Source organism: Pelodiscus sinensis, chromosome 5 (assembly GCF_049634645.1).
Source record: "Pelodiscus sinensis isolate JC-2024 chromosome 5, ASM4963464v1, whole genome shotgun sequence".
Lineage (NCBI taxonomy): Eukaryota > Metazoa > Chordata > Testudines > Trionychidae > Pelodiscus > Pelodiscus sinensis.
Genome location: NC_134715.1, coordinates 41,353,503 through 41,378,984, shown reverse-complemented (window position 1 = coordinate 41,378,984; position 25,482 = coordinate 41,353,503). Strand labels below are relative to the sequence as shown.

Genomic DNA, 25,482 nt, shown 5'->3' with positions numbered 1-25,482 from the left:
TACGCACAAAGTATTAATGAGCAAACCAATATTTCCTTGGATTTAAACTTCAATTGATTTTACTTGACAGATTAGGTGCATTTTTAATCTATTGTCTGAATACAAATAATTTGCAGTATTTTAAATCTGAGCTGCTCATTAGTTTTTCTTTCTGGACCACACAGATCTTTTACCAGGCATCATTCTTACAAATATAGGAATACCATAAGATTTAATGGTTGGAAGGTTTAAATTTAATTTTGTCTCATCATATTCATATAGAGTGATGTGCATGCAATATCTCTAGCAAAAAATAAAGGTGCAGTCAGCCTTTCTTGCTTGTTTAATTGATTATGTGCCAGAGCTCAGGTTTGGGGCACCATGCCCCTTGATGTATCTCATAAAATATCCAGCTACTAGTATAAAGTCTCCCATCTATAAGTTCAAAATTCATCACCAACCCCAGAACGTTGTTTGAGCACATATGATTACTTAATGTTTTTGTAAAGCAATCCCAAAAGAGGCACAAGTACAAAAATATTTTTTTTAGCTTCACTTGTCCAGTTTTCAGAAAAATCAACCACATTATTTGCTATGACAAAATGGTGAGGAATACATACACCATGTGACTCTTTGGAATGAAAATTCTGATTATGCCAAGAATTTGGCAGGTCATCCATTGAAAAATCACTAACATATGCAATTGAAATCTGTTTTGGAGATGTGTGTCACATCCTTATCAAAACTATGCTGATGCTAAATATAGGCAGAAATATGCTTCTCCATGCCTACAATTTTCTGCAGTCCAAAAGTTCTTCGGATGTTAAAGAATAACTAGCATTCAATTTATTTCTAGAATATGCGCACACATTCCTCAGCTACTGAAAAGGTAAAAAATTTCCATATTTCTATGTTTATTAGCAGCTGGGCTAAGACTTTTAAGTGTGTGTCCCTCATCTTCACTGATAGGAAGGATTATAAAATGAATGCTCGGAACAACTACAGTTAAGGTTTCATATGCTTTTCCATTCCAGCATAAATCCATTTTCAATAATCTGTAGCCTTTAACTTTCAATTTTAAAAAAAGTTAATCTGTTTCCAAGAAAGTAAAAACTACAAAAACAACCAAATTGTACTAATTATAGTTAAAAATGTACAACCCTTTTTTTAAACAGCTTTAATGCCAAAATGTTTGGAAGAGGGGTAAAACAGCATACCCCAGTTGAGGGGAAACAAAAAACAGGACTATATAGCACTTTCTGGCATATCCCAGTTGAGGAGAAACAAAAAACAGGACTATATAGCACTTTAAAGACTAACAAGATGGTTTATTAGGTGATGAGCTTTTGTGGGCCAGACCATCTTGCTAGTCTTTAAACTGCTACATAGTCCTGTTTTTTGTTTCAGCTAGACTAGACTAACACGGCTACATTTCTATTACTATCCCAGTTGAGGAGTACCTCTATTCCAGCAGAGATTAGCATTGATTTGATTGAATGAAGACCCACTGACATTACACTTTTCTATAAACAGCACATTTTTAACAATGACAATGCTAAGCCTTTAAACGCTGCAGTTTAATCAAGACTATGATGTACATGTATAATGGCCTAGTACATGTGTGCTGAAAAAATGTACAAATGGTGCATGTTGAATGAGAAGTTTCTACTCCATTCACTGTACTTCTTATAAAGTATGTATTATTAAAATGTGAATTTGGTGTGACATGAATTTAAATGTAGGTGGCTCTCGCACTGTTCCTTCTCATTTATTGGGCACCTGACCTCATTCATAATACCTAGTTAGCCTAAAGACAATATGTAAGGCAGGGGAACCTGTCCCCATGGAAATTTTTGAGCCTGCTCCTTAGATTTTAAATATGTATTTTATCCATAATACTCTCCCCACAAAGAACATTTAAATTAATTCCCCATGAGCCTATGCTGCCTTGCAGTCAGAAAGACTAAATGGCTGCTTTGAAAGATAACAGTTCACAACTAGTAACCAAAGAAGAGATGCAGAAGAGCTTTTAAGGCAGGGTAGTGCAATATCCAAAAACACTACAAGGTCACCTTCCCCATCTACATTTAACTTAAAAGTGGTTATTATTCGGTACCTAGTATTTGCACAAATCAACATTCTGTTTTTAATTTACTCACAGATGATAACTGTTGTTAATCTGTGGTGAATTATACTCCTAAATTTCCATATAAAATGGTAATGGTAAAAAAGCATGAATTTGTTTTCAATTACTGTAGTCTAGAGTTCATTGTAGAGTAGTCCATTTTACATAAGCTCTGTCAAACTTGCCATGTATTGCTGCACACGCACTTCTCTTTACTCCTTTCTCAGTAGAGAGGGACTTTAAAAATAGAACTGATTTCAAAGTGTTATGGGTTTTGTGTTTATATCTGTGACAATTTGTTGTTTTTAACAGCTCAGGGAGATCTTTGCACTGCAATAAGATTTTTTAAAATGGTGTACGTTTATTTTTGTAGCTGTGATAGAAGCTGTGATGATCCGTTGAAATATCTTATTGTTTAAAATCAAAATTGTATTCCAATTAATGACAAAGTTGACTGAACTCACTAACATCTTTCTCCTTTTGGAAACAATGCTTTTTTAAAGATGAAATGCTTTTCAAAAATAGCATTAATGACAAGTAGAGATGTGTCCTGGATACATGGCTAAAGCATGAGAAGACCACCTCTGTAAGAATTGCCATCCACTTGGGTCATTGATAGAATAATTTAATTTACTAAATGGGTTAAAACTGTACTAGGAACAGTATTAAAATATGATCCAAGGAAAATGTTTCCTTTTTGGGTTGAAAGGGGTAACTTGTGAAAATGTAAAATCAAAGTTTGTTATGATTAAAAAGTCATTACTAGATTTTTATTAAAGGGTTCATGCATATGTTAATATTAATGTAATCAGCCAGCTTCTCAGACCAAGCCAGCTTTCTCTCTTGGACCTTTCACAATATTTTATAGGGATATTATAAAAAGAGTGGCAAGACATTCATCACCACATAGAGATGGAAAAGTCCTGTTAGATCATTTGACCCTTTCTCCCCACTTCCCTAATTACTGAAGTCAAGTTTTACAAGCCCCAATTCCACCTCCTCCCTTGAGAGACCAATTCCACAACAGAATAGACCTCGCTCTCTGCCTGCAGAAAGACTACCAGGCCTGGACAATTTGCGGTTGTAAAGTACTGGGGAGGGGAGATATAGAAAAGCAGACTTGCCAAAAAGCATGGCTAGAAAGCGATATAGGGTCGGCCTGGACATTAGGGGGCATGTTTATTGCCTTCCCACCATGGTTTCTACTGGTGAAACACGGAGTGGCTGATGAAAATTAAAGCTGCCATTTCCTGAAAGAAAATCCCTGAGAGGACTGAGGTGGAATCACTATCTGCTTTTCCCATAGGATCACTGCTGCATATGGATCAAGGGGCCAGTCTGGTGCAGGAAAGTGTGAAATTCACATATTCTTGAACCAGCTTCACTAAATGCAGTAATTATCTGGCCTTTATTGTGAGCTTCCCTTATCCAGATCTCATTCCCACCATTTTCTATTATTCCAGTTCTCCTAACATAGAACAGTACATGAAGTTTCCCAGTCCAGACACAGACATAACATGGGCTCACTGCCACCTCCTATCAATCGCACTCCCAGTCAGATATCTCTCTGCCCAGAACCTCTCAGTTATTGGCTGGCTTTTGGCAAGTTTAAAAATTTTAACTGCTTCCAACCAATAAGTGGGAGCATTGTTAAAGCAAGACTCAAGTCTTACTAGGGGAGTGTGAAGGAGGCAATCTGTGGGTTTGTGTTATTTTAGTTTCTGGATTTGTAAATTTCATATACTTTCTTTAGGAAAACTGGAAGAAAGGATTGTATTGTCAGGGGACCAGGATTGCCATTTGGATTAAGTTAAAAGACTTGCCCGGCAGAACAGCAAAATCTGGAATAGAGGAATTTTTAAAAAATACAGAGGACTAGGAATAGAAGTGAGAGGTCCTGCATTTAGTGGCTTATTTCCACAAAGGACTGTGAAGGTAAGGAAAAGAAAGAACAAGCTGTAAAGCAAACAAGGGCATATGAAATTTTGAGTTCTTGCTTTAATTAAAATCAGAAGAAAAACGGGAACATGGGGTCATTTTTAATCTACTTGTGTCAGCTGAAAATCCTAAAAATCCTGGTCTACATACTAGCTCACATCTAAGCTCACAAAAAAATCCTTAGGTTTTGGCAATATTATGATATATAAAATATTTACAGTATATTCCTGCTAAATAAAATATACTCCTATAAATACTCATATTCCTCCACAATTTCAAAAAAAGCCTCCCTCAAAATTCCTACACAGTTGTTCTCATATAACATCTTATTGTCGTTAGGCCTTTCGATAGGTCTAATTTCTGGTTTTAAGGGTTCATTTGCAGCTTGTAAATGACATTCACAATGAGGCCTAAAAATAATTACTCTATAGAGAGCTGCCTTGTAAAATTGAGAAATAAAATGTCACCGTTGACATACTCTATGAGGCACTTATTTTTGTGTGCATGAATTTTAGGGAAGAAATCTGTAAAATGGTGCCTGAGCCACAATTCAATAATTATGTGTGCGTATGACAGCAGAAGAAAAGGTATGGCCAGCACTGGAGGGGCAGTGACAGTTTTGCATGTGTTCAGAGAGCACAAAACAACTTATCTCAGTGGCTCCCTATGTTTTCTACAAATTGTAGAATTACAGATAGGAACCACATGTGCTGTGCACCCCAATAGTTGTTTAACAGCCCATAGCAATACACCTAGTTTATAGCAGGAAGTGAAAACTACATCATTTCAATGAATTCCTCTCTCTAAATATTCATACTGCTCTCATCACAATGCTATCTGATTGACTACCAAGGAAACTTTTGAGAAATAGTCTGTAATTATCAACATCGGATTTTAGCTGACACCTCCACTTTGTGGCTGGTTCATTTGGGTTGTTAATGTATCTGGGCCAAATGTTGCCCTTATATGAATGCACAAATAACTTGCATTGGTGTCCATGGGATTTGTGCATGTGTATCTGAGGTCAAAATATAACCCTAGACATATTCTTAAATATATTGGAAGTTGAAGGGTGTTGCTAGAAGAAACTGAAGGACAGCAGTGTGCCCTCAAGATGGAAACATTCTCAACTAGTGTTTAAAAAAGGTTTATTTGGAACAACAATATATTAGAGCTTACAACTTAGCAAACAAAATTGACAAACTCTCTACAAAATGCATCACATTATGAACAAGGAAAAAGCGAAATACTGAAGGCGCATAGCTATGCCTCTTCCTTGCTGACCCACACAGCCTGAGCGGAGATGCCCAGAAACCATCTCTGTCTAAAGCTTAATAGCTCTTGGATGCTGGGAGGAGCACTGAGAGAGGTGACCCTTACTACTACTGCTGCTGCTGCTGCTGCAGATTAGGTGTAGGTAGCAGCGGTGTCTATGAAGCATGGCAACAGCATGTGCCTCTTTGAGATACCTGAGATACCTGTTATACCAATATAGGCAGTCTTTTCTGGTTTGCTACTAGATTATGACTGTCCTGTACTGAGATTCTGAGAAAACTGGAGAGCTCCCTGAATCCTCTTCCCGTACCATATTTGGACTGATCCAAACTAGGCGAGAAAGGAGGGAAGAAGAAACAGGCAGCTGTTTAAGAAATGTACCCTGCCATATTAATAGTTGACACCCTCCCTGAGCATCTTTCTCTGAAGTGTTTTTTTTCTGACACAGAAAATGAATAAAAGTGAATGAAACCAACTCTCTGTTGCAGCCATACAAATCTCTTGGCTTGGCACATGGAACGTATAGTGATGACAGAGGCAGAAACAGGCCCAAGTCTGTGGAGGTGCTTACAGTATTTTGATGGTGGAGCTTAACATGCCCACCAGACACAACCATGTCATAGGCATAATTGTTTTTCTTCATGGTAAAAGTCTTAAGCTACACATTGTCTCTCTGCAAGAGGCCCCTTGAATGCAGATATAGAGATAATTAGGAAAAAAGGTCGAGTTATTTATTTTCTATTATTGATAGAAGTGGGTTTGGGCTCCAAATATTCTAATCCTTTATGCAGCATCTCCCAATGCTTTCTTCTACCTATTCATGGCTTTCTCTCTCCCTCTCTTTTGCCCTTTTTTTCCTGACCTTTCTCTGGAAAGTTCGTCATTTTCTCTATATGGTGAAGGTTGTGGAAGGCAGCTTTTCATATTTTAAAAGTAACCCTTCACTCATCCTTATTTAGCAGTACAACTCCCACAGCTAGTGGGACTTGGGTTGCAGAAATCAAAAACTATTTCCTAATGAGAGCTTTCAGATTATCAAAACATATTTAATGTTCTTTACTAAAAGCCCCCAAAAATCAAACATAGGACTGTTCAGATTTTTAATGGAACATATTACATGGGAAACAGATTAATTAAAAAGATTGCTCAGAATAGCCTGTATAGTAATGTGTTTAAATATGCTAAAAAATTACTGCAGAAATGATTTAATCCTGTGAGTCAAAATATTTTAAAAATATTTTCACATACACGCACCCTTTTCTTAAGTGAAAAAATACTACTGATTACCAATTTAAATTTGGATTGTCCAAATATTATTGGTCTAGATATTGGACAGACTACACATTTGTTAAACAAATACATAATACTGTTTTACCTCACTAAGCTTTATTACTGGAATTGTTTACAATTAGATTAGACCAGGGGTCTCCAACCTTTTTAAGCACAAGATCACTTTTTTAATTTAAGTGCAATCCAGGATCTACCTTTTGCCCCACCTCCTTCGTGCCCCTTCTCCAAAGCTCTGCCCCCACTTACTCCATCTTTCCTCCCTCCCCCATCCTTCCTCCCTTTTATCAGGCAGAGGCAGAAGGTTGGGGTGCAGGCTCTGGTCTTGGGTTAAGGGCTATGGAGTGTGAGAAGGGCTCTGAGCTGAGCCTGGGGCAGAAGTTGCAGTGTAGGAGGGAGTTCGGGGTAAGGTTCTGTAAGGGAGTTTGGGTCTAGGAGCACTCAGGACTAGAGCAGGGGCTTGGGCAAGAAGGGGTACGTGACTGGGACAGGGATTCAGGATGCAGGCTTCAGCTGGACACTGCTTACCACAAGTGGCTCCTGTGTGGTGGTGCAGTGGGGCTAAGGCAGGCTCACCCCTTCCCTGGCCCTGCACCCCTCTCAAAGCATCCAGCAAACTCCCTACATCCCAAACTCTGTTGTGCTCCTCACCTCCATTCTGTGGAGATAGAATACAGCGTGGGAAAGGGAAACAGCTCCAAGGCAAAGGGCAGGAGATGCATAACAGTGGGGAGAGGGGCAGCTCAAGTGCCGACACTTAATAGCCTCTTGGACAAACCAGTCAAGATCACCTGTCAGAGGCTCCAAGATCTACTAGTAGATCCCAATCTCCTGGTTGGTGACCACTGGACTAGACAAACCACTTGAAAATATATAATAGAGTCCAATTTTGCATGTGGCAGGAAAAGGATTAGATAACACGGGTTAAAGAATTATAGCTGTCAGCCTTAAAACTTGACTGATTTGACCTAAATTAAATAGATTGACATTTTTTCTCAAAACCTCTTCTCCTTCTGCATGTTCTCAAGGTGATAGCCGCTGACTTGAAACAAAAATACTTGTTTAATGCTCTTTTAACTACCCTCAGTACTGCTGAATCAACACCGTTGAAGTCAATGGAGTTACTCCAATATAATGTAGATGCAAATGAATTAAGAAACTAGTCCAAGAATCCAGATTCAAAATAGTGAAGATAAATGTACAGTGAGATATTGATATTTAGTTGAAAATATTGATCAGTAATTTAGTATTTGTAGTATTTTCTAACATACCAGCTGTCAAGAGTCTGAAGCCTAAAGTGTTACTGTTGAGTTTGGAAACCAAAAATCTATTACTAAAAAGAAAACGGAGGATTTTTTTTTCCAGAGAAAAATGTAAACCTTAAAAAAAAATCATCAAGTCTTGACTACTCTGATTCACAGTGTCAACATGAGCTCCCTACAGAAATTTTATTTGGTATTACTACAAACTAAACAATGTAAAGCTCATAGCATTGCAGAAAATGATATCCTGACCTGTACAGTAAATATGGTTTCAAAAGATACAGAACCTACAGAAATTACTACATTTGAAATACTGTATTAGTGACATGGCTGAACATAAGCAAATACTTAACAATACAACTTGATGAGTCAAGTGATGTCTCTGGTACTGCAGAGGTTCCAGCATTTGAGAAAGATGTTTACTAAGATTGAAGGTGACTTACTAATTTGTAAAGAGGAGACTGCTCATCTGAGACAATAAAGGTTTTCCACATTCAGTGCAAGGCCATGTATTGCCATCTGTGGGAACAGTGCAAAAGCAGTGACAAGTAAGAATACTAATCTGGTAACATGGCTGTAAAACACCACACAAAGTGCCTTACAGCGTCAGTGTTTCATACACCACCAATTTCTAACTGGTAAGAAAATGTCTGGAAGTCTGTGCCAGCTCCTTCATGAAGGTGTGAACCTAAAGTAGCAAACTCCATAGAAGCTCAGTAATTCACTTTGGGTGGTAGAATTTGTTTGAATTGCCATTTTTGGGCATCTAAATGAGCTGATTATTCTGTCCAAAGGGACAACAAGAGTGGCTGTCTACACACAACAGGGTGGAATCATGCATCAGAAAAGTTGGAAATTTATATTCTCTGTTTTTTAAAAAACCCTCAGATTTGTTTCCTGTTTCTATTAAGGTAAGCTGGTTAAAACTCTCAAACTAAATTAGCAACTACAATAAATTCAGACCCAGCTGCGGGATTGTGTTTTGATGAACCACAAAGGAGAAAAAGTGGATTACCAACCCCTTTAGTTATGATGCTGGTAACTCAGTAGCACTGACTAGGCCACTGCAAGATTTCTTTGGCAGATTTACTTTCTGACTACATTTTTCTAGGAAAGAGCTGCATTTATTTTGGCTTCCTCTGGGGGGGAGGGGAAGATCCAGCTTTAATTGTACAAACTATGAAGGGTCTCATCCTATTTTCATCCTCATTTCTCTAAGTCAGGTTTCTCTGCAGTGGTTGTGATAAAACCAAAGTGTCACAATAATCTCACAGGTGAAAATAAATTCAAACTGCACATTTTCCAAATGAGGCCTCATGTTGAACATACCTCAACAGCCAAGACAGGCACGTCCATAACACTGAATTGCAAGTGTATTTAAAAGACCTCACTCTCCTTTTAATTCAGAACTTCATATTGAAAAAAAATTACTTGTACAGACAGTCCCCGGGTTACACGGATCCGACTTACATTGGATCCCTACTTACAAACGGGGTGAGGCAACCCCGCACTAGCTGCTTCCCCCCAGCAGACCAGGGAGACGCGAAGCTAGCGGCCCTCCCTCACCCCAGCAGACCAGGAAGACGCAGAGCAGCTTTTCTCAGCAGACCTCAGCTTAAGAATAAAGGACTGAGGGAAGTGAGGTGTGGGAGAATAAAACTGAGCTCTGGAGAAATGTTTGGCTAGAGTTTCCCCTACAATATGTACCAGTTCCGACTTACATACAAATTCAACTTAAGAACAAACCTACAGTCCCTATCTTGTACGTAACCCAGGGACTGCCTGTATTTGAATGGTGTTTCAGAGGGGTAACTATGTTAGTCTGTAACTTTAAAAACAATGGGTAGTTCTCTGGTACCGTAGAGACTAACAAAAAGGGAGAGAAAGAGAGAATCATGAGCTTTCATGAGCAAAACCCATGTCTTTAGATGTGGGTTTTCTTTCCACTCTGCTCATTTGAGGAAGTGGGTTTTGCCCACGAAAGCTCATGATATTATATATATTTGTTTGTTATTCTCTAAGGTGCAACAGGACATTTTTTTTTAATTAATGGAGTTAAAAGTCTTGGGGGAAGAAGATAAAAAAAGTATTTCTTAGTCTTTAAAGGAAATTACCAGCTCTGAAAGTCTAAGGAATCCTGTCCTAAGCTACCAAATGCCATGATGTAAACAATCACATATGAATTTAATTTGAACCATTGATTAAAATATTCTATTTATTTTTGTGCTCTTCTACAGATGGTATAGTATCTAAAGGGTAAAACAACTCTATATGCTCTCTTTTTATTTATATACAGTAAAATGAAATTTAAGCAATGGTAAAATTACATATATTTTTAGAAGCCAGAAGATTAAATTGCCTTCTATATAAGTATTCTGGTATTTGCATTGTCATAGTATATTATATACACTTGATGCATAACTACAACTCTACTAATCTTGGTGGTAATCATAACAAGAAAAGTTGTTTGGGTATTTTCTATTTTTATTTTTAAAAATAACAAAAACCTTTCCATTGAAGGGCCACATGTAAAACTATGGTTTCTGTGCAGAGAGACTGAGACTGCTTATTACCTATAGTACGCTAGCTATGATGAACAGACCACCATAGTTGTGACAACTAATGTAGCTGCCTCCAGGGTAAAACAAAGGTTTACATATTACACAAGCAATTTAACTGTTTTCTAAACATATTGCCAAGACAGTGGGAGTTGGCAGCCAGCACTGTGTTTTAGATTTTGGATACTTGGATTAGAAGTGACTGCTGATTACAGACCTTTTTATTTGTCTTCTACAAACTACAAGCAACCTAGTAACTCAGCAAAGAATTTTTCACGGCACTTAAACTTGTCTTCATGGTTTCCCAAAGATTACATACACAAATCACTCCATAAAAGTGGGGTAAGAGTCTTGTGCATAGATAACTACACAAGACAATTGTCTTGTTCAAACTCTTAAAGAGTAGCCGAGAGTGAAATGTTTTATAATCCTTTCTGTGCAGTAGTGAGGGAAGAAAGAAAAGAGTTTGGGTAAAGATTATCCACAAGAAAGACTTTTTTTGGGGTTTCAGCTAAAATACAATAAAGAACATAATTAACTTCACAATTCTTTGTGTTTTTCATTTGGCTGCAGGGAGGAGATGAAAGAGGACTGTTAAGCCTTGCATTCCATCCCAATTATAAGAAAAATGGAAAGCTATATGTGTCGTATACTACCAACCAAGAACGGTGGGCCATTGGACCTCATGACCACATCCTAAGGGTCGTAGAATACACAGTATCTAGGTATCATTAAAAGACTAAAAATCAAAAATTGTTCATCCCTCATCAATCTTTGATATTCCTTATTTTTAAAGTGAGCTGTAACATTTACAATGGGCATATTAAGATACTTTCAGGACGTGCCTCTGGATTAATTTCAAACAATAGTTTTGGAACAGCAGTGAGAATATTGCATTATTCTGTTTTTAATACACTTTCAATTCTCATTTTTATTACAGATGTTCCCAAATTATCCTCTAATCTCTTTTGTGACATGGCAATTTCTATGAAATTGTTCAGTGTTTTACTGTTCAGTTCTGTCATTTGACTGAATTTAAGTTTATTGTTAAAAATAAGAAATCAAGACTCTCGTGTAGCTAGTTAGTGGCTGCTAAGCAGTAAATACTTCCAGTGATGGGATGCTCAATGGGGAGGGATCTGAATTACTGCAGAGAATTCTTTTCCAGGTGTCTGGCTGGTGGGTCTGCCCCACACGCTCAGGATCTAACTTACCTCCATAATTTGAGGTTGGAAAGGAATATTTCCCTAGGTCAGATTGGCAGCCAGCCAGGAGAGGAGGGGAGGGGCGGGGCGGGGAGTGTTTGCCTTCCTCTGGTGCATGGGGCATGGATCATTTGCAGGTTTAAATTAATGTAAATGGTGAATTTTCTTTAATTTGAAATCTTTAAATCCATGGTGTCCAACAAGTTCTGAAACAGTAGCCACTATAGTGCCTACTGCTGTAGCGAACTACCCTCACTCTATCAGCCAAATAGACACATTGTTCAAGCCAGCTAGCTACACTCAACCGGCCAAATAGCCACATGGTGCTAGTGGCTAATGTGTTGGATGCCATAGCTTTAAATCATGATTTGAGGACTTCAGTAACTCAGCTAGAAATTAGAGATCTGTTACAGGAGTGGGAGGGTGAGGTTCTGTGGCCTGCAAGGTGCTGGAGATAGACTAGATGATCATGATGATCCCTTGTGACCTTTTAGTATATGAGTCTATTTTTATATCTCTGTACCACAGGAAAAATCCACACCAGGTTGATATGAGAACATCAAGAGTGTTTCTAGAAGTAGCAGAGCTACACAGAAAACATCTAGGAGGACAGCTTTTCTTTGGCCCAGATGGCTTCTTATACATTTTCCTTGGTGATGGAATGATCACTCTAGATGATATGGAGGAGATGGATGGTTTAAGGTACAAAAACCCCCAATGAATAGATTCCTTTTTCTTAGTTACTTGTCTTCTGCCATTCAACAATAATTAGTGTCAGCAGACATTTGTGTACAGAGGGACAAAGCCTGCTCACCTTACTCATGCTACTAAGCATTACTGACTTCAGAGCATGAGTTACGCAAATATTTTCAGCAAATTTTTGAAGCTGAAAAACTTTTTCATACATGTGTCAAAGAATTTAATTAGCTGTCTGCAGAAGTTGTGATTAAATTTGAACTAGTGCTATCAATGATTTAAAAAAATAATAGCAATTTTAACCACGCTGTTAAACCCTAATAGAAAAATATATTGATATGTATTTTGGCTGTTTTTACATATTCAGATATGTTGATGTCCATTACCACAGCATACAGAGTGTGCAGTGCTTACTTTATTACTATTTTTATTCCAAATATTCACACTGTAAAATAATTAACAAACGAGAGGGGGGAAGTGCTGACTCTTTAAGAGAGCATTTATGAACCTGACCGCTTTTTCAGCTAGCAGCAGCTGCTGTTATCAGTACAGGCAGTCCCCGGGTTACGTACAAGATAGGGACTGTAGGTTTGTTCTTAAGTTGAATCTGTATGTAAGTCGGAACTGGCGTCCAGATTCAGCCGCTGCTGAAACTGACCGCCAGTTCAGACTTACATACAGAATCAACTTAAGAACCCCAGGTGTCCCCAAGTAAGCTGCTGCTGAAACTGATCAGCAGCTGATTCCAGGAAGCCCAGGGCAGAGCAACTCTGCCTCGGGCTTCCTGTAGTCAGCGCTGGTCAGTTTCAGCAGAAGCTGACTTGGGGACGCCTGGGGCAGAGCAGCTGGGGTGCTGCTGGGTTGCTCCAGTAGCGCCGCTCCTCGGTGCTACTGGACCAACCCAGCAGCACCCCATCTGCTCTGCCCCAGGCGTCCTGATTCAGCCGCTGCTGAAACTGACCAGCAGCGGCTGAATCAGGACCTGGGGCAGAGCACCTGGGGTGCTGCTGGGTTGGTCCAGTAGTGCCCAGAGCGGCGCTGCAGGACCAATCGGCAGCGCCCCAGCTGCTCTGCCCCAGGGTCCAAAACAAAAGCCTGGTCTGCTGGGGGGGGGCACACTAGCTGCGCCCCCCCCCCCAGCAGACCAGGGACACGGGGAGCAGAGCCGCAGCGACAGCGGGGTGCCGCGCCTCTGAGGCTTTGCTCTGGCAAAGCCTCAGAGGCACGGGACCCCGCCGCGGCTGCAGCTTCAGTCCCGGTGCCTGTGGTCTCCAGCAGACCAGGGGCACCGGGCGGGTTCCCGCGCTTCTGAGGCTTTGCCAGAGCAAAGCCTCAGAAACGCGGGGAACCGCCGCTGCTGCCGCTTCAGTCCGGGTGCCTGTGGTCTGCTGGGGACGGTCCCCAGCAGACCACAGGCACCCGGACTGAAGCCGCAGCCGCGGGGGGGTCCTGCGCCTCAGAGGCTTTGCCAGAGCAAAGCCTCAGAGGCACGGGGAACCACCGCTGCTGCCGCTTCAGTCCCGGTGCCTGTGGTCTGCTGGGGACGGTCCCCAGCAGACCACAGGCACCCGGACTGAAGCGGCAGCAGCGGCGGTTCCCCGCGTTTCTGAGGCTTTGCTCTGGCAAAGCCTCAGAAGCGCGGGAACCCGCCCGGTGCCCCTGGTCTGCTGGAGACGGTCTCCAGCTGACCAGGGGCACCGGAGCAGCTTATGAACGGGGCTTTCTCGCCCCGGAGCTCGCAGGTAGCAATCCGCCACCTCAACCTCCGGGATGAGAAAGCCCCGTTCGTAAGTGCGGATCCGACATAAGTCGGATCCGCGTAAGTCGGGACTGCCTGTACTCACTCCTGAACCAGCAGTAGACAGGCTCCCTCTGTTCCCGGACACCAGCCAATCAGAACTGGGTACATGAGCAGTTTTGTCCATCTGCTTGTCCCTGTTTCATTGTGTTCAAGTCCACTTGGCCTAACACGGATTTGTCATTTAGAATAATGATTGTATGAGTCCAGATGAAGAGAACTTCCCTCATTAACTGAGAGAAGACACTGCCCTCACAGGTCTCATTACCTCTGGAAGACAAGTAGATGTTCTGTAGATTTTGCAACAAGTGCATGGGAGCCAGACTGAAGAATACATGTAATATGTTTTTGGAAATGTATATACAATAATGGAGACTGAAACAGATTATATATAGGGCAGGACAGAAAGCAATTAATACTTAGTCAATTCATGTTTTTGCAAAGAGGTTTTAATAGTATAAAACAAAATTATCCTTTTCCCATCCCCATCATGAATGTTATAAGGAAGTGTTTTTGCTTTGTTCTATTCCTTCGAACAAAACAATTCTTATTAATTATTATTATAACAATTCCTGTCAGAACTCTATTCAAAGTATGAAAGGAATTTTATTTTTACAAAAGCCACAGCTAACTTTTGGAACTCACTGCCACTAGATAGCATTCTTTAATCCAAGAACAGAATTTAAACCCATATTAAATACACAAACACACACATCATATAGCTATATAATGAATACATCCACAAGCTACCTTAGATAAGATGAAACATAAAAGGGACGTAAACCCTCATGTTTCAAGGCATAAACCAATTATCAGGGTTTGAAGAAACTTCCCCATTAGTAGATTGTTTCATAAAGGAGCACTAAATATAATCCTGCCAGAGACAGGATAATGAACCAGCTGAACCATTGATCAGTTCAGGGATGGTAGTTCCCATGATTAGTATATTCCAGTCTACATGTGGCTGTGTGAAATAGATGGTTCCCTTTACTGCTTCATTGCTATATTTCATCTATATGGTGCTTCAGCTGAAATACTTTTTAAAATCAATTATGTTATCCTCCAACTTTCTCAGTGATTTTACAGGTTCTGTATTACGTCTGGATGTAGATACTGATTTGTGCAATGTTCCTTATTCTGTACCACGGAGCAACCCACATTTTAACAGCACCAATCAACCTCCAGAAATTTTTGCACATGGACTCCACAATCCAGGCAGGTAAGTATGTTGTATTTGTCATTGTTGAGGAGTAGATACTGTTGTGAGCCAGGTGGTTTTAGGTTTGCTAATTCCAGAACCAATTCTGCTTTCAGATGTTTTATACAACCAACAGGAGCAACAGACATCAGAGGATAGAAATCTACCCATAGAAGTAGAGTTTAGCACACCAAAATAATAATAATAATTGGAAGGAATATGTCACCGAATCTTGAATAGCACCCTTCTGGAACTAGGCCTTTGCAAAACATCCGTCAGGGCAAGTTGGGACCAGAGTTTTGTAACTATATTTCCAACTGAGTAGCACAGTTTACTCTTTCTTTGTAAGGAGGACAATCATTTCTCTATTATGAAAGTGAAAATATGGCAGTGGGATACAGGAGTTCTTCAGAGAACTATTTCAAATCAAAGCTGCTTTGACTACAAGTTGTTTCTTATAGTCTTGTACAAGCTAGTGTATCTTTAATACCATCCCTTAAATGGTTGTATCTATCCAAAGCATAGCAGATGCCTGGCGAAATAAGAAAAAACAACTGCAGCATTTGAGATTAATTCATACCTTCAGAGATCCCAAAGAAAATAGGGTTATAGAAGCTGATCAACAGTATCTTCTTGCCCTTGGAGTTAGTGGCTTCTTGATACAGATGGAGGCAAATTCATAAGATTGTTCAAGGAAGTTGGCACTGCTGTTGCTCACGCTGTACCTGTCCTGAGCAAAGAAAGTGTATAGTTCTTCGCAGAACACTAATTTCATTTTTAAAAAGGAAAAAAAGAAGTAATGCATTCTTGTCCATATGTCTATTTTCAGAATATGGAAAATTTGCTGTAGTATTTTACCATTATTTGACTATTTTTTAAAGGGTTTAATCAAAGATAGCAGGGTTTAGTTAGCTCAGGAGTGGTCAAGAGGGCCTCCATGGGTTAATCTGGCCTGCGAGGTCCTGCTGCTCCCACCGCCCTCCAGGCCAATCAGAGCTGGGGGGCAAGGAGAGCGCAAGAAGTCTCCTCCCACCCTGATCCTGCCCAGCAAGTAGTGCATGGCGCTTACATGGGGGCCAGGCAGGAGAAGACTTTTCACGCTCCCCTTACCCTCAAGTCCTGATTGGCCCGGGGGAGGAGAGGTGGGCATAGAGTCTCCTCCCACCCTGCAAGGGGCTTGGCATTTAGAGTCAACTGCCAGCTGCTGCTCAGCAGGCGGGTGACTAAGCATGGCACTCCTTTGCAGGGTGGAGGCAGACTTCACATGCTCCCCCTTCCCCCAGGCCTTGATTGACCTAGCGGCACAGTGGGGAGTGCACAAAGTCTCCTCCCACCGCCAAGGGTGCTGCGAACTGCCATCTTTTCAAAGCAACTGGTGGATCTCTCGGGGGGAGGTGCTCCCCCACCCTCACACCAATCAGGGACGGTGGGCAAGGAAGCACATTAGTGTCCTGGCCCCGCCCCTTCCACCTGAGATGCCGTCTCCTTCTGGGGCAGGCAAGAGCTACTTCAAAAATTTCTGAAATGGCTCCCAGCCAAAAATTATTGCCCATGCCTGAGTCAGCTAGATATGCAGGTGAAATGCAGGAACTTTTTCATTCTATTCACAGCTCTGTTACATGCTTATTCTGTGTCACTGGGCGAATCAATTAGCTATGCCTCGGATTCCCTCTCTGAAAAAGGAGAGAATTATGGAGGGAGAGAAAGCATGTAAATATTAATGATTGTAAAGTGTTTCTGAAGATACAAAGATACATGCTTAGTATTATATTAAAAATCTTTCAATACATCTTTGTATAAAGGAGTGAGTGAAGGTATGCTATATAGTAGGGAATATTTTTCGCAGTTCGATAGCAATAATACTAGAGTCATCAGAAGTCAGCTAATAAAGCCATCAGGAAGCTGTTTAAAATCCTCAGATGTTAGTACAGATTTCTCACTGTTCAAAAAATATATTTGATAGAAAAAAAGGACGGAAAATTTTCAAGAAATGTGTCATGTTTTGAAGTGGCGGAAACGAAAGTGTTTTTTAAAATCATGCCAGAGACATCTGTTAGCTTAATGAAAGAAAAGATAATTAAAGTAGCCACTCCAACTTATAATGAAGTGTAGAGGAATATAGTTCTGAATAGTTGAGAGGTTAAAATAGTGAAACTTTTTTCTTAAATAAGGAAAAAAGGCAACTAGAAAACAAACAGAAACATCTGGTGCAGTCCAAACAATAACAAAGAGCAAAGGGATCCATGTAATTTGTAGTTCAGCAATTAGGGGTGGTAACGTTAAAAGGAAAGTCTACGCACTACAGTTTAAGTCAATAATTGATGTCACTTTGTGGTGTAAAAAAGCCCTACCTCTGAACAACTGAAGTTTTGCACTATCCACACCAGCACTATTTTGGCAGGAGATGTTCTCCCGCAGATGTAGCTTCCACTTCTCACTAAAGTGAAGTAATTATGCCAATGGAAGATAATTCTATCATCGGCATAGCACCTCTTCACCAGATATGCTACAGGGGTGCAGTTGCATCAGGGCAGCTATGCTGATGTAGTGCTGGAGTGTAGAATTGCCCCATAACATTTAAGGCCATACTTTGAAAAACAGAAGAAATTCAGTTTGGTTAAAAGAAGCAGTTGTTCTTTTGATTCCTCAATGCTTGATGATAAATAGGAAAAAAAGTCTATCTATCCATTCTACAGAATAGATCATGAGACATAAGGGTTTTGATGGTGGTGGTGGTGGTAGTGGAGGGTTTTTTGTCATAAGAGTATGAATACTTTCTTATATACACAGACTTATTTTCTCTATGATCTGAGCACAGCGATTAATATATGCTGCAAAAATAAACAGACCACAAAGAGCATAGTCCTTCAAAATTTGACTCTTCAGTCTATTAGTAGAGAAATAAGAGTCCATAAGAAGTACAACTAGGTCTTCCCTTTGTCGTACCATCTCTTTTATGACTTCTCTAACCCTTTTTGATGCACAGGTGTGCCGTGGATCGTCATCCAACAGATGTAAATATTAATTTAACAATACTTTGCTCCGACTCAAATGCAAAGAATAGATCTTCCGCAAGAATTTTGCAAATAGTAAAGGGGAAAGACTATGGTAAGTTTTATCCAGTGTAAAACTATTATGAAAAACAGCCTTTGAAAGGTCCTTTGGAATTACCTTTGGAATAATAAAGATGATAATATTGCTATGTTACGGTTCATTGCCATAGGAAAATAGGAAAAAACAAATAAAAAGGAATATTGTAAATTTAACAGGAAACCATTGAAAGATACAAAATAGAAGCAAATAAAGGAAATAAAAGAAAAGAAAATGTAAGTGATTGAGGACTGTCAGACATGTTTGTTACCATATGTGACTGCTCAAAGAAAATTTTCTGAACAATCAGGAAGTGATGAAAATGTATGCTCCCTCATTCACATGTAACCGCTTCACATACAGAATTTAAGTACAGGCAGTCCCCGAGTTACGCGGATCCGACTTATGTCGGATCCGCACTTACGAATGGAGCTTTTCTCGCCCCGGAATTCGCGGGCGGTGGGATCACCCAGACGCACGGTGGTCCCGCCACCGCGTCCTCTGGGGCGAGAAAAGCTGCTCCGGGTGTCCCTGGTCTGCTGGGGCGGTCCCTGGAAGTAATGACATTTCCCGCCAGCTCCTTGGACTGGGGCTCTGCGTGCTGCCTCTGCCATGAGTGCTGGCTCCACAGTTCCCACTGTCTTGGAACTGGGGCTAATGAGAGCTACAGTGCCTGAGGGAGATGTCACTGCTTCTGGGGAGCCAGCTGAGGGAAGCACCAGCCGGCTCCGACAAACTGTTTCACCATGCAACTCCCAGCCCTGAGCCTTTTCTGCACCCAATCTCCCTCTCAGACTCAGCACCCCAGTCCCTCTCCCATGCCCCAACTGGATGGGAAGACTGCCAAATGAAATATGTATGGAAGGATTTGGATACCTGGGAAGGGGAGAACTATAATGACCTGGCAGGAGGGGCAAGCCATGAAGTGAGAGCACCCTGAGTCAGAGAGAGAGAGAAGCAGCAAGACAAGCAAATGAGTGGAAAAAGAGGGCATAAGATCTGGAAAGAGCTATTAAGCATCCCCGCTATACGACGGTTCTGCACTAACGTCGCTGATGCTTGTAGGAACTGTTGGATTATAAATCCTCCCATTCCCCACTCTTACATTGACCAAAAAAAAGACCAAATGGAAGTCAGCTGCAGGAAAAAAATTTCCCACGTTATGTCATTTCACTATATGGCTACATTTTTTGGAACATATGTTGGACATATAGTGGGTATGCCCTGCAATCTCCAAAACAGCCAGAAGGTGCCCTAGCAGTGACTGGGAAACCATTACAACAACCAAATAGTGAAAGTATTGAACTCTTTAAATTTCATTAAATATGTGCTGTTGAGAAATGTGCAATAAAATATTACTTTACAAGTCATAACATGGCACACAGTTTAAAACTTAGTTTTAAAGAATTGCACATAATTTCTATGGACTTGGTACTATTATTTCTAAATAATTCTATGAATTACATATAACGTTAAAAGTTTGATACTTGCTGAGGACACTTCTAGATTCAGACAAGCCAGATGACCTCAATTCAGAGCTTCTGCCTATATTAAACATTTAACGGCTTCTAAATTCATTATGGTAAAGTGGGGTAAAGATCAAAGCAATGTCACCTGCATGGTATTAAGGCCTAATGTAATTTCATAGGACATAAGCCATGTAGGTGCTTTCACCGATTTACGTATACCCATTTTTTCCCCAATCTGTACTGTACTTTGAAAGTAGCACAGCTGAGCTGGCTCATGCAGTAGTCCACATAAGTAATACAGTCATTTCAGTTTTAGTTATTTCACATATTTGGTGTGTGTGTTTTATGAAAGCCAAGCCAAAGAAAAACCTGGTTTGAAACGGATTTGGTAAACCACTGCTCCAATGGAATTTTGACTGCATCTCTACTGAAGATCAAACTAAGCAATATTGTGGCATGAAATTGTATCCATCTAGAAGAACTTGCCAGAGCTCGTGCAGTGATCAGTTGCTTAAATAAAAGAAGATAATAATTTCTCTTCTCCTCCCGCCCCCATGTATAATGTAATCCCTTATGCTTATAATCTAATCTAGGAAATTCGCTTAAACTGGCAGTCCAACTGCAACCATATTCATGTAAAATAAAAATATCTATTGGATGTAACTTTGATTTAAAATCACATAATTGTAATAACATTTGAGTTTGGTTTCAACCTATGTAGTCTTTAAATATAATTTGATAGCATACATAGGATTGTCTGTACATTAATATTGTTGAGATTATGTAATAAGATTTAACAATGCAGTTCTGTAAGAAAAAATGCATGAGAGTGTTGTCAACCATAGCATCAGTGTAACAGCCTCAGCCTTAATAAGAAACTACAGCCAGCAATACTGATGCATGATACTGAACAGTAAAGGCTCTTTGCATTAAGAAACTGACCTTAAAAGAAGGTACTATAATTTAGCGAATATATCCGCACCCGAATATACCCCGCACCCGAATATACCCCACAGTTTTTTCTATTTGAGTAAAAAAAATCTTGTATACTCCGCGCACGAATATAACTCACGGGGCATACAAGACTTTTCTGTGCTGGGGGTATATTTGCTGGAGGTATATTTATGGTGCAGGGGGGTGGAGGGGAGAGATTAGCCACTCACCACACAAGGTTCCAGCGCAGCCGCCAGCCTCCGGGTGGGGGAATGCTCATCCCACAGGTTCCTGTGCAGCCGCAGGAAGGGGCAGGGGAGCAGGAACCACCAGCCTCCGGGCGGGGGAGCGCTCACCGCCCGGTTCCTGCCAGCCACAGGAAGGGGCAGAGGGATGAGTGCTCCCCCACCCCTACCTGCAGGTGCTTGGGAACTGAGGAGTGAGTGCTCCCCCACCCGGAAGCTAACAGCTGCGCAGCCACAGGAAGAGGTGACGGAGAGCTCACCACCTGGTGAGTAAAAAAAATTCTGTATACCCCGCACCCAAGTATACCCCATGGGGGGGGTTGTAAAAACAAATATAACCTGCAGGTTATATTCACTAAATTACGGTAGCTTTCGGCAAGATTTTTAAAAGTACAAGTCCTACTGAAAGTCAATAGAACTTGTACTCTTAAATCCCTAATTCTCCCCCTTTATTATTTATAATACTGAAGTATAACAGATCCAGTCTCTGGGTGAAACTCTGGTCACATAACAGTCAATAGGAAAACTCCCATCAACTTCAGTAAGACTAAGATGAGACTCCTTTGGCTGTTTTCTTCTGTCAGTTTACTTAGGCTATAGCCTTCTATGTTTAGGATACTGTTTTCTGGTTTCCTTTATGCTCAATTTTCTGACTGATATATTTTGTAGAACTCAATAGTGGTGCAATTTAAATGACAATAATTTTTCTTTATACAGCATTTTCATGATTGTTTTTAATATATGAAATTGCATTTGACCTAATGCAATGGCAGTTCCTTTTTAGAAACTGAGCCTTCACTTCTAGAATTCAAACCATTCAGTAGTGGACCATTGGTTGGTGGATTTATATACCGAGGTTGCCAGTCTGAGAGACTTTATGGAAGTTACGTGTTTGGAGACCGCAATGGGTATGTTTCTGAAAATCACAGCCTGAATATTCAGTTTAAACAAAAATAATATTTTGCATATTTGTATATTAAAATAGTTGCGGTGTGTTAGTACCATTGAGGACTCCCCAGCTTTGGCAACAAAATAGGAACGACTGCTTTCTCAGTCATGGCAGTCTAACAAATAGCAACTGAGGTGAGATACTTGATCTCTGGAGAAGTTTGAAATGGAGGCATGACCCCAAATGATACTCAGGGACCTCCTAATCCACCCTGATCCTCTAAACACCTAAGCCCATGCTTAACATCAAGTACAAGAGTAGTGCCATTGACTTTAATGGATCAAGCATTTAAGCACATATGCCATTATTTGCAAGACTGGAGTCTAACTGATTAGCCATACAGCTTTGAATTTTGGAATCACATAGAAACATCAGTGATGGAGAAAAGTAATGCTTTCTTTTGGAGGAATGGGTGCAATTCTGTCATACCAAGCAAGACAAATGCTTACCCACATGCAAGAGAAATAGTTCTGTTAGTGTGTGTGTGTGTGTGTGTGTGTGTGTGTGTGTGTGTGAGTGTGAGTGTGAGTGTGAGTGTGAGTGTGAGTGTGAGAGAGAGAGAGAGAGAGAGAGAGAGAAAGAGAGAGAGAGAGAGGATGGCAGAACTACATTTACTATATTGTGATTAAATTTATAGAAATATCCATGGAACTACATACTGCAAATTCTTGTTATTATCTGAACATTTTAAGTTCTCTTTCCAAACGCTATATAACAGTTTGCCTTGTGTGTGTTTGATTACAGAAACTTTTTAACGCTGCAACAGAGTCCTGTGACAAAACAGTGGCAAGAGAAACCTCTATGTCTTGGCAACAGTGGCTCATGCAGAGGCTTCTTTTCAGGTCACATTTTGGGATTCGGTGAAGATGAATTGGGTATAGTAGAAATATATTACTAAATTACAAAATAAATCTCACCAAAATTATGTGTTTCACCATATAGAACAGGGGTGGAGAGCCTCTTTTTTGCGACCCACACAAAAATCAGTCAGAGGACGCACACAAGTCAGAAGCAAAAAACAACCCCAAACCCTTCACTGACGTGGCTCCTGATTGAGAAGGGGAAAAACACTCCCCATATTGACCTTGCACACCTAGTGGGGGCTCAGGCTAGTAGATTTTGTTTGCTCCACACCCACAGTGGGGTTGGAGGGGGGCCCTAGGGTGCCAGTGCCAGTTCCCCAATGTTGGGGGGAGCCCTGAGCCTTGGGGGCCCAATCCAGGCAAGCCAGGGGCCTTATTTGGCCCCCAGACCTGAGGTTCTCCACCCCTGATATAGAATTATAGTAGTTGTTTAATTGTGTCTGTCTCTACGCCATAGAATTGCTTTTAATTCTTCGACCAAGATTACCATAGTATTATCTCTCCTACTCCTGAGCATCTATGTAGGAAGCAACAGGAAGAGTGAGCATGAGGCGGCAGAAGCGGTGAAGGTCCCTATTTTTAGTCTTCATCTGAACACAGAGGGTATGAACTTAAGAAAAAGACACAAATGTAGTTTAAGTTCCACAAGCATGAGATACACCCCAAAAAGAGATCATGAATTGAATGAAAACATCTATCATTTATTCCTCCCTTTTCAGCTGTTAAAATTCTTATTCATGCTAACTGGATTTTGTGTAAGGACCAATGAGAGATTTTCTTAAATTAATATCTCATTTATATTTGCCTCTCAATACTCATTTAAACATTTTCTATGGAAGTTCAGGATCATAGAATGATAGGGCCCTAGCTTTCACCTTTAGAAACCTGAGTTCAAATCCTGAATTTGGTGTAATGGAAGAATCAGTTTGATTTCACACTCACAACATCAAAAGATTATTAAATGCATTGGGACAATTGGCAGGAATGCCTTCTTAATACGTGCCAAGGATTTGAGTGCCAACGGCGCTGCAGTTCAATACTAAGTTGCTTACTACAGCTTCACATAGCAGGTCTGCACAGCCTCTAGCTTTAGTTGATGCTACTACTTTGCTTTTAGGAACAACAAATGCGCAGACACCACCACCATGAGAAAGTAAAATGCTTCATGTTAGATGCTTTCTAGTATATGCGTCCAGTGGGGTTCTACAGCTGTCCTAGAAAGTTTTTAAACTGTACAATATTAGTCTAAATAGCCTACAGCAGGGATGGCCAACCCATGGCTCTTCAAAGAAAAAATTGTGGCACCCGCACCCGTGGTTCTTAAAGGGGCAGCATGGCAAAGCGAAAGTAAGGATTCTGCAAAGAGCCAACACTCTCCCGCCCCCTCTGAAAGACAGAGCCGGAGTTGCAGCATCCCATGCAGACTTCAAAATGGCCACCTTTAAAGGGCAATGTCTGCTCTGCTCTTAAAAGGGCAAACTGTGTTTTTTGTGTTTTTGGCTCAACTTTTTTCCCCTCGGCTCTTTGCGCTGTATCCACCACTATTTTGACTCTTCGTCTGTAAAGGGTTGGCCACCCCTGGCCTACAGGAAGTTAATCATCTTTGTAATAAAGAGCCTGTCATATATGGCACATACATCACAAAAAAAAATCTACATTTATATAACTCCATATTTCAATAGCAAAGCTATTGAATGGGCAGATGAAATATTCCCTTCTTTCCCTGTCTCTCAAATTTTGAAATTTTTTCTAAATTTTGAAATTCAGAAATCTGCAACTAGCCCTACGAAATGTTAAAAGCAAAGAATTTGGTTTCAATTTACATGACAAAGTATTTGTCATGTTTCTAGTTTTAATTGGTAAGAATTTTTTCATACATGTTTCCAAACAGTACAATTACATTTTATTTTCCAATGATGAAAGGTATTTATTTAATGAGGTTTTCACTATCTTGCAAATAAAGCTAGATAAGTCAAAGGTATGGAATATTACTGAAGAACCCTAATTTACTTAATCTATTTCTTTAACAGGTGAGGTGTACATTTTATCAAGCAGCAAAAGCATGACACAGTCTCACAATGGGAAACTCTACAAGATTGTTGACCCTAAAAGGTAAATGTTGCTTTTTTTTATTCACATCAGACTCAGATCAATCTGTCCTTGAGCAGGTTAATAAAACTATCTGGACAAAATATGAAATAAATACTCTGTGAAACAATGAAATACTTATGCTTCCCTTTTCCATGTAGGTCTGGTCATGCAATGCTTCAATAAGAAGTGAGGGAAATTCCCAACTCAGGCAGCTTGCTAATAGTAGATGTAGGAGCCACTAGATGGTACAGATGTGCCAAAAGTAACTACAATCAAGTAAAATATAAATGCTATGATATAACTTTTTAAACTCTCAGGGATAGACTGTTCACTGAACCTTAGCATACTGCTGCCTACATGCTCATATTTTGAGGCTGAATACACTTGCTGAATCCTAGAGACTCCCTTACTTATAGTAGATCCTTTTGAAGCTATCCACATAGAAGATTCTGCCGGGATTCTGAATAACCAGTAGTTACAGCTGAGGATATTCAGGACTCACTAATGGCAGATACCTAAGC

The 25,482-nt window shown here is 40.4% G+C and overlaps 1 protein-coding gene across 3 annotated transcripts in view; it reads left to right on the top strand.

Moving 5' to 3' along the window:
* The window catches only part of HHIP (hedgehog interacting protein), a 110,274-nt gene that overhangs the window by 59,932 nt on the left and 24,860 nt on the right, over positions 1-25,482 (top strand). For all 3 annotated transcript variants that reach the window (XM_006131777.4, XM_014577905.3, XM_006131776.4), the window contains exons 5-11: positions 10,998-11,149; positions 12,158-12,331; positions 15,199-15,342; positions 18,308-18,429; positions 21,843-21,966; positions 22,752-22,882; positions 24,901-24,982. In XM_006131777.4, coding sequence (XP_006131839.1) covers positions 10,998-11,149; positions 12,158-12,331; positions 15,199-15,342; positions 18,308-18,429; positions 21,843-21,966; positions 22,752-22,882; positions 24,901-24,982 — 929 coding nt within the window. The remainder of the gene's footprint in view (positions 1-10,997; positions 11,150-12,157; positions 12,332-15,198; positions 15,343-18,307; positions 18,430-21,842; positions 21,967-22,751; positions 22,883-24,900; positions 24,983-25,482) is intronic.